The 10,036-nt window shown below is 41.0% G+C and overlaps 1 protein-coding gene across 2 annotated transcripts; it reads right to left on the minus strand.

Moving 5' to 3' along the window:
• Positions 1 to 1,116: 1,116 nt before the first annotated feature.
• LOC102205588 (acidic mammalian chitinase-like) lies at positions 1,117 to 9,834 on the minus strand. 2 transcript variants are annotated; one of them, XM_013915097.1, is made up of 12 exons: positions 9,776 to 9,834; positions 9,407 to 9,495; positions 7,714 to 7,743; positions 7,431 to 7,635; positions 5,022 to 5,078; positions 4,767 to 4,932; positions 4,170 to 4,294; positions 3,898 to 4,021; positions 2,010 to 2,192; positions 1,721 to 1,837; positions 1,472 to 1,598; positions 1,117 to 1,377 (listed from the first exon to the last, which is right to left on the minus strand). In XM_013915097.1, the coding sequence occupies exons 2-12, from the start codon at positions 9,423 to 9,425 to the stop codon at positions 1,169 to 1,171; spliced, it is 1,362 nt and encodes a 453-aa protein (XP_013770551.1). In that variant the 5' UTR covers positions 9,426 to 9,495; positions 9,776 to 9,834; the 3' UTR covers positions 1,117 to 1,168. The 2 variants fall into 2 exon arrangements, with proteins under 2 accessions (XP_013770551.1, XP_005749924.1); XM_005749867.2 differs by having other exon boundaries at positions 9,407 to 9,450; positions 9,776 to 9,821.
• Positions 9,835 to 10,036: the final 202 nt, after the last annotated feature.

Raw genomic sequence — 10,036 nt, forward strand, 5'->3', positions numbered from 1 at the left:
ACAGAAGGATAGCCAGTCCTCTCCTTCGTCCAGGCACTTGGTATTTTTCAAGCTTCTCATGCTCCTCCTTCCTGATAGCGATATTACTTGACTTAGCTACATCTACCACTACAGCCATCTTCTTTTGCTTGTCGACCGCTAATATGTTCAGTTGGTTAGCCATTGTCTATCTTTATACGTAAGTCAAGCACCTTGGGGGTTGTCTCTCATTTTTTGACTTTGGGAGTGGCAATGTCATACTCGGCATGGATGTTCCTGTATACTATGCAGCTACTTCGTTATGGTGTTGCATGTATGCTCTGCCTGCTAGCAACTTGCAGCCTGCTGTTATGCACTGATTTCTCACAGAGGCATCTTTATATCGCCTGCATCTGGGGCTTGTCTGATACCAAAAGTAAATGGACAGTTGACTCAATGACATAATGAAGGAATTGCCCAAACCTGCCCATGAAATAGCCTTTATCAGTTAGTTAAGAAGATAAAGTCCTGGAGTTGATATAAGGTGTCTGCATTTGGAAGGTTTTCTGTAAACAGACAAAAGAAGCTCTACATGTAGCTGAAACAAGCCATCCTTAAAACAAAAAAAAATACATCTGACAAATTGCTACAATATTAGAAGTGGCAAAAACAGCTTGATGATACATCCTGGAAAAATGTTACATCCTGAGAAAGAAGGAAAGCGCAACACAAAAAGACCTGGACCTCCACAGAAGATAACAGAGGTGGATGATCACAGAATCATTTCCATGGTCAAGTGAAACCCCTTTACAACAGCCAACCAAGTGAACAACAAAAAGTGATTGCTGCCTAAACCTAATAACTGACTGGGCCACCCTTTTAGCAGCAGCAACTGCAATCGAGGGGGGGTGCATCACTTTTTCAAACAGGGTCATGTACGTTTGTATTTTCCCCCCTAATAATAATAAACAACCCTAAAAATGTTGAACATTTTGAACATTTGTTCAGCGATCTGAGACATTTGAGTGTGACAAACATACAAAAAAACAAATAGAAATCAAGAAGTGAACAATTTCTCACGCCACCGTATATTCTGTTCCTGCTAAAACCCAGGATGTTTTAGCATGAGCTGTGAAAAGATCTTACTGAAACATAACCGATTGCCTTAAACATTTATTATGTTGTGCTCTGTAGTTTATGTTTCTGTGGCTCAGGGCCAGTTGCAGCACTTGCAGGAGTCCCAGTAGATGAGGCCAGGCTGGCAGCGGTGCAGGTAGGTGTTTCCCTGGAAGCACTGGAAGAAGGTGGTTTTGTCAGCTGGGTTTTCATATAACCCATCAGGACGGCCACGGCAGAAGTCAGCACTTGGGTCCCTAGTGGTGGTAGGGCGTGGAGTACTGGTGGGCTTTGGCGTAAAGCCTGCACAATGAGACATGAAAAAATATAAGTTGCACACAGCAAGAGATTTTTTAAAATCAAATCTAAGTTAGTGAAGCTAATTTACAGTAATTACCCATCAACATTCTGAGGTGGTTGATAAGAGGATATGTGCCAGCTGAGCAGAAGTATCCACTGAAGTCATCCATATCCAGAGTCCACACATGGGCACCTCCCAGGTTGTTGGCAGTCATCCATTGAACCTACAGGACAGCAATATAAGGAAGCAAGAACTCTTAGAATAATTACAGGTACAATTCAATAGAGCACAACAAAAATGAATAAAAAGCATAGCTCTTCCTGTTTTAGCACAGAAATTCTTTACCTTGGAAGAATAGCTGCGCTTGTCATCATAGCCCAACCAGGAACTCCCATAGGTGGCATATGGAACCTCTTGTTCAGAGATCCACCCAACACTAGCAGTATTAATGAAGTCACAGATCTGATAAGAGGGACACATAGACCTACATCAGATAACAGTGAATTTGTGATAGTGATACTCTATAGCTGTATATAATTGCCCACAGATGTTAGTCAAGGGTAATAATAGATATTTTGAGGAATAGATGACTTTTAGCATATACCAATCAGAGCTTTTTAAGAACCTTTTGTACCTCATAGAAGGCCCAGAATCCAGCAGTTTGAGTGTAGGGTCCAGGGTCTGCAGGGCCATTAGCCGGTGCTCCCAGGCCATTTGCCCCACTGCTAAGACGGTAGGTTCTTCCATAAGTAGGGAAACCTAGCAGCAGCTTTCCAGATGGTGCTCCCAGGGATATCCAATAGAATACAGAGGAGTTCTACAAAAAAGGAAAGGAAACTTCATTTCAACTGTAAATCTGTACCAAATTCTTCAGAATTTATTACTTCTTTACCAGCTTTACCTGTTTCTCTGAATCTCCTTTAGAGATCAGTTAGACAGAGAAGCTGTAAGACATACATATATTTTATTTATTTATTTTTTCTTGATTCTGTCCACGAAACACTTTCATAGCAGTTTCCACAAGCACTGCATCTGTATGTCCCCAGTCTCTTCCTTACCACTCTTCTATGAACTCTGTTCTTCAACTTCCACAATTTAATCATTGGCACTACCTTCACCTGTTTCCTCTTCATCTCAAAGTCATCTTATAGAACGCTATCTAGTTCTGCCTGGCTAAGGCAGATAGGACACCACTTTGCAGTGTCCTATCTCTTTCTGTAACTTCTGTATAAGATGCAGTCCACCTTTATACACCTTCCTCCACTCATATGCCACCTTATGTTCCTCCCTCTTCTTGTTATACATGTTCCCTACAGCCATTTACATCCTTTTTGCAAGACTGACTGCCATCTGTCCTTCTACATTTCTCTCCTTAACATCATACCTACCCAACACCTACTCATCACCTTGTCCCCTTCACCTACATTTCAACTGAAGTCTGCTCCAATCGCCACTTTCTCCCCCGAGGGGGCATACTCCACCACTTCATCCAGCTTGCTCCAGAATTCCTCTTTCCTTAATCATTAATCGAATCTAGTTTAGTTCTAGTTGGACTTCAGTGCAGCAATCGGTAGCACCGACCACAATATTTTACTAAGAGATTAGAACATACCATTAAAGGAACTGTGACGCAGTAATTCAAATCATATCTATCTGAAAGCAAACGAAAAAAACAAACAAACAAACAAAAGGTTTTTAGTGGCCTAATCAAAGTCAGGCCTTAAATCCAAATAACCCACAAGTGGCTGAATTACAACAATTCTTTAAAGAGTAGGCTGACCTGGGCCTCCAGGTGAAAGAGTCATTTCTAGTTACTGCAAATGCTGGAGTGCAGTTTTGGCTGCACAATCAGGTGTTAGGTTTAGAGAGCAGTTACTTTTTTCAGGTAGGTTTTGATAGCTTTTTTCTCTGAATGAATGAAATCATTTTAAAACTACATCTTGTATTTACTCTGATTATCTTTGTATAATTATAACATTTGTTCTCATAATCCGAAACAGTTAAGTGTGACAAATGTGAAAAAAAAACATGTTGCCATTCAGTTGTGTATTACTGTGCTACTTTGTGTTTCTGTGAGACTGTCTAGCACTAGTACTAGAAAGAAAGAAAGTGTACTTTATTGGTCCCCGTGGGGAAAATCCCTCTCTGCATTTAACCCATTCACTCAGTGAGGCAGTGGGCAGCCACTGGGCGCCCGGGGAGCAGTGTGTAGGGACGGTACCTTGCTCAGGGGTACCTCAGGGTAGCTGTTCAGGGGAATCGAACCCCCGACCTTCCGATCATGGGGCCACCACTCTACCTACTGAGCTATCCCTGCCCTACTACAAAATGTTGGTACTGGTCACTAAGTGCAGCAGTACTGTACTTAGTGTTTCCAGTTTTTTCTCATCAGTATGAAAAATCCTTTTTTAATTTCACATTTAAAAATGTTTTTTTTTTACAGTTATTATGAAATCAGTATTCATTATTATTCATCCACATGAACACAGTGAAAGATGTAGATGTGTTGGTGTGTTTCTTACTATATTGTAATGAATTTGTGAACCAGGGTCCGCAGAGCTACTGTATAGAGGGCTGTTGTGTCCAGTTACTGCCTCCCAGTGTCCGTGGAAGTCATAGGTCATGATGTTGATGAAGTCAAAGTGTCTGTTGGGTTTTTATTGAACAGTAAATGTAAAATGGGGTTTTGTGTCATTTGAAATGAGTAATAGTGATATATCTATTTCAGTACACGACACCTACTTTATGTATTGGTGTTACTTTGTTGAAAATGCGCATACATGCTTAAACTTACGGTGCAATCTTGTTAACTTCGTATGCTCTGTCAATGGTCTGACGGATTCCAGCAACACTGGCCGACAGCAGCAGCTGACTCCTCCCGCTGTCTTTTGCATCATCCTCAAAGGCTTTGGCCAGCTCCTATAGACACACCAAACTAAAGCAACTTAGATCCAGTTAGTTTCACCGGTCACACCCTGGCATCATTAACAACAGAGGAGTTGAATCAAGAAACCGTATCTAATGCCATTAGGTATATCAGTAGCACAAACAGACCAAATACTGTAATATGATCATGTATTGATAGATTTTAATGTGTCCGCACTGTGCTAGTCTACTGCATTAAAAGAAACCAACATGCAGTATGGCCTGGGCCACATTTTATTTAATGTCTTTGTGAGGTTTACTATATGGGCCCTACATAAAGGTATATAGACTCTATTTTAACAGGATTGGCTGACTTTTCTGGTAACAAAATTGCAATGCACTAGTTAATAACAGATAACATATAATAACATTTAAAAAGGATAAACATGACAATACAAAAATAATACACCATTATAATACATTGGTATTGTATTGAAAATTTAAGGACAATGTGAGCTGTGTTTACCGTGACCAGTAGAGTAAATTTCTCTTTGTCCCCCACTGGGCTGCCATTGTGTCCAGGATATTCCCAGTCCAGGTTTAGCCCATCAAAATTATGGGTGTGAAGGAAACTGATAACAGAACTGATGAAGGCTGCACGACTCTCAGGTCTGGCAACCATACCAATGAATCTGGTGCAATGCAGGGAAAAAGAACCGTAATAAAGGAAGGTTTTTGAAATAGATACGAAAATATGAGAACTGGTGTAGATGGAACTCACGGGCTGACTCCATTGACCGTTCCTCCAACAGTCAGCAGAGTCTTCAAAGCAGGGTTGCTGGTAATAGAGAGGCAGAGAAAAGACAGGACCTTAAATAATTCAAGCACACTTTACCCCCATTTATACTCCCGATGACTGTGTATTTCACAGCCATGGGTTGCCTGGAGAATTGATAATGGCTTATGTCATACAGTTATATATATATATATATATAATATTCTTAGCTATAATTTTATTTTGTTTTTTCCTCAACATTTTAATGAGACCTGAAAAAGGATTCTGCACATAACAGAATCCTGAACAATCCACCGAAAAGGACAGAAGCAGGTTGGAAGCCCTGGCTGGTTGCAGTAGGACTGGGTGATAATTATAGAGGTTTTCTGATGTATTTCTGATGTAAAGCGCTTTGGGGTCCTTAGGGACTAGAAAAGCGCTATACAAATACAGGCCATTTACCATTTACCATTTAGATGGTACACCATGATAATGATAAATATTGTGGTAGCTCCATTTAGATAAAATTGAATGGGAAAATCTGTTTTTGCTCCATTTGGTGGTTAAATACCTGATAAATACAGATGCTGCTTTAACACATTGATGCTCAATTACTTGCTTTCTACAAATAGATCCTACTGTAATCCAAGCTTTTTGTTGCACACTTTTTCTCTGGCATCCTTTTGAAATCTTAGCACCACTTAATAGCTAACTCGGATTGTAACTTAACTTTTGCCATAATCAAACTACTGACCTGATACTGATGCAAATGAAAAGAAAATCTGTCAAAAAGTGGCACTGAGGCTTGATGTTTCTGGGTCGAGGGTTCTAATTTGTCACTGGTATGACCTTTGCTTGATGTTCTTCATCCAAAAACATGCTCATGTGTAGTTTAAGATCCTGGAAAGACTCCTTTGTTTATTATAAGTTATTTACTTTCATCCTAATTATTTCTAAATAATGAAAAAATGTTGGGATGGGATTAGAGATCACAGATACAGTCATGGTGAAAAAAATGCACTTCTGTTTCTTCTAAGGTTTGACATATTTGGACATAATAAAAAGATTTCTCTTAACAGGTGTTAAAATTGGATGAACACAACATGAGATTAACAACAACACTTCACATATTACACCATATCATCATATAAAACACAAAAAATCTGAGCCAAAGTGCAGAAGTGGTGTGTGAAAACTAGGTGCACCCCAGGATTTAGCAATAACTGCATGATGTCATCAGTCTCTCACATTATTGTGGACTAATTTTGGCTCTTATTCACTATTTCTTTGCAACTTTGCATGAATTCATTGAGGTTGCGAGTGTTTACGCACAGCTTTCTTAACCTTTTGAATTCCAGGGCTATTCTGAGGCTCCTGCTTGAAGATGACATGCCCAAAAAGTGCTTTGAGCGCTCTGGGAGAGTAGATAAGCACCACAGAAGAATCAGTACATTTACCTAAAATGAACTGATTAAGTCTCGCCAAAAAGAATCAAAATATGGACATTACCTGCAGAAAGATCAATGCTACTGAAATGAAACAGAGCAATGTTACAGAGGTTTAATTAAATATATATCTAGTCTATGAAAGTGGAAAGTTCTTAGGTATTGAATAGCAGTTATTGGTGATCATAGAAATGGTTTGTGAGGTTTTACCTGAGATTGTAACGTTTCTGTGGATACCATACATGTCTACATTTAAACAACAGACCTGGTGGCACAGCCCATGAAAGCAAATGTTCCCTCTCTGCTCCCAGTACCAGGGGCATCAGGGTTCAACAGGTTAAGGTCCGGCACAGAACTGTAATCAGGTTGAAGTCTAATCTTTGAAAAGCTGATAGAGCACCATTCAACCATTCTGTTGTAGACTTGCCTTCGTGCTTGTGCTTTGACCAAGCTTTAGCTAACCAACAGCCTCATAATTGACTGTATAATGCTACATAGTGGAGTTCATGGTTGACACAATGACCAGGTAACCAGAATCTGTGGCTCCAAAACAAGCCCAGATTATCACCCCTCTACCTCATACCAAATGTCAAGCATGGCTGAGCTTGGTCTTTGTACTAATACGCTAAAATGCTTTTGTCAAACGTGGCGCCATGCATTTTGGCCAGACATTTGCACTTTCGTCTTGTCTGTTCAGAGAACAATGATCAAGAAGTTGTGGTTTGTTCAGATGCTGTTTTGCTGAGCTAAGTCATGCTTCCATTTTTGTTTTACAGAGAAGAGGTTTCTTATTTCTCCTCACCCAACCAAACAACCATACTTTTGATTTTCAATTACTCACCTGCCTCCAACTCAGCCTATCTCTTCTGTAACATCAACAAAGTGGGTCTACTTTCTCTTTACTGTGACTGTCGTAGTTGTCTAAATTAACATTGGTGCCCAGTCTGACTCTATGACTGAGCAAACTCACACATTCTTGAGGCTGTTGAGGCTGCTGTACAGCTGCGGATCATTCCACTCAACGGGGCTGATCTGGTTGAAGCTGTTAATGGTGGCCAGAGCGTAGATGACATGGGTGCACAGGAAGGGATCGATGTTATCTGGTGTGAATTTGCCAGCACTCGGTCTGTACTGGGCCCAGTTGGTCATATGACACACCAGCTTACTAGATGAAACTGAAGGAAGACACATTCGGTTTTCTCTGTAACCATCATGGTGATGAGATGACTCGATCACTAAATACAAATACTTACCATTATGTAGAATGAATAGAATGCCCAGAGCTGAGAAAGAGATGGAAAAAAAGTAAATCAGGTTACCTAGAAACTATAAAACTTAGAGACAACATAGAATACAGAAGATCATGTCACAAACTCCATCCATCATTTTTCTGCTGCCTAATCGTGTTAAGGTTGCAGCAGTCTAAGTAGCAGTACAAGCTGAGATGCCAGGACCTCTCCCTTCCCTGTCACTTCCTCCAGCTCTGTGTGGGAACACCGAGGCTTGTCAAGGGAGCTGACAGATTTAATCTCTCCAGCATACCCAGGGTCTGTCCTGAAGCCTAGATTCCTGCAACACCTCACCTAGGAGACACCAAATAGGCATCCTAATCAGACGCCTAAATAACTTCAATTTGCTCATTTTCATGTGGGTGTCATGATCCTGGGCCATGTTGGCCCAGCATTCTTAGTTTTCATGTATTTTTGTATTTTGTTCTTTATTTAGGCCATGGGTCCTGGGTTGCTCTGTTAAGTTGTTCCTTATTTGATTTCCCCTGTGAATCTGTGAGCCCTCGTCTCCCCTCCTTGTGTTTTATTCCATGTTTCCCCAGCCTGCTATGCCTGTGCTCTCCGTGCTCTCTCTCCTCCTGTCTGCACCTCTGTGTACTTCCTGTTTTACTTTGACAGTCTCCCGTCAGTGTTGTGTTACTCCTGTCGTGTCTTGTTATGATTATCTGTGTCAGCTGTGTTTCCTGTGTGCTCCCACTTCCCTCGTTAACCCTCTGTGTATTTATGTGCATGTCTCCCTCAGTTCGGTTTCGCGTCGTCAACGTCGCCTCCCCGAACCTCTGTGCTTTTCTGTGTTCCCTCGGTCCTCAGTTAGCATTCCCAGTTTAGTTCTGTTTCTTTGTGAAGCCTGCAATAAAGCAGTGATTTTGAGTTCAGCTTGTTGTCTCCGTGAGTTTTGCGTTTGGGTCCTCATCTGCCTCCACACAGCCAGTTCATGACAGTGGGGGACTAGGGACTCTACTCTGAGCCCCTCCCGAAGGGCCTCCAAGGTCCACACCCTATCTCCACGGTTGAGGTCAGACACCCAATGGAGGAAGTCTATTTATGTCGCATTTTTAACTCTTTCTTTGAGGCAGTTTTACTCACGGACAGAGTTGAGAATAGGAATGTAGCCTGACCAGTAAAATGAACAGCATCGCTTTCATGCCCATCTGTCTCTGCCTCACAACAAACATGAACCACTGCCAATGCCAGACCAATACGCGTCTCAATTTCCCACCTTGAGAAACTCATCCACCCCAGGGGGCCTGCCACCGAACCCCCCCCCCCAATTTTGTTCAGTTATGGCTGACCAGACCCAAACTAAACTTATCTTGTAATACTTGTCAGCTGCCTCCAGTCTAATAACAGGATACTGTTGGAATACTGCGCTCCGAGTCACACTCCTCAGTCTCTATGTTATTGTCCTGAGCAGGAAAATGTAGTCCTCAGCTAGGACACCTTCCACCAGCTCATGTTGGGACTACAAACAGGGGTCATACTCTGAACCGTTCAGCACATAAAATAGTCAAATGTGGTTTGTTTCAGCCAAACCATATTTAACCTGTACCTCTCAAACTACTAACTTCTCCTTATGCTCTACTTCTGAATAAATAAACAAAGGACAACTATTGTATAAATGGATGAATAAATGAATGTCATATTTAATGAAATTTACCTATGAGGAGTTTCCCCATGTTGCTTTCAGGTTCCACGGGTTTCCTTTCGTAGAAGTGAATTTCCAAATGAGTGAATCAGTTTCATTCACTGGCACACAAGTAACAAAATCAGACTTTAAGTGCTGTCACCGAAACATTTTTTCGCTAATTAACTAGCTAAGCTTCACTTGAGTAAAGTTTTACAGACTGCGTTTTACAAACGGACAAAACTTAGATTAAACTTTGATGCACTTGTAACAATTAATTATTAAAACATACATAATAAAAACCTAATAACCAATTTATCTTTAATTTTAGGCTTACATGTAGCTACTATAAAATGCACTACAAGCAACCAAACCGGACAAAAACAATGATGATCTCATTACCGTTTGACAAGAAGAACTGAAGCAGATTTGAGAGCTTGTTTGAGTGGGTCAGATTTATATCATCCTAATGACTAATAGAAGGTGTCAAAGTGCAGCTGATAAGAGCTCAGAGTGGTGGGAGTCTGATGTGCCTAATAACCCCCCACCCCCACCCTCTTCTAGTAAGACCTGCCAAGCCCAGTTAAGAATTTGACCCAATTAGATAAGTAACTGATATCGCAATGATAACTGTAATCAGCTTTTACTTAGTCACTGGAATTT

This window comes from Pundamilia nyererei, unplaced genomic scaffold (assembly GCF_000239375.1).
Source record: "Pundamilia nyererei isolate P.nyererei 1_Seehausen unplaced genomic scaffold, PunNye1.0 scaffold00257, whole genome shotgun sequence".
In the NCBI taxonomy this organism is placed as follows: Eukaryota; Metazoa; Chordata; class Actinopteri; order Cichliformes; family Cichlidae; genus Pundamilia; species Pundamilia nyererei.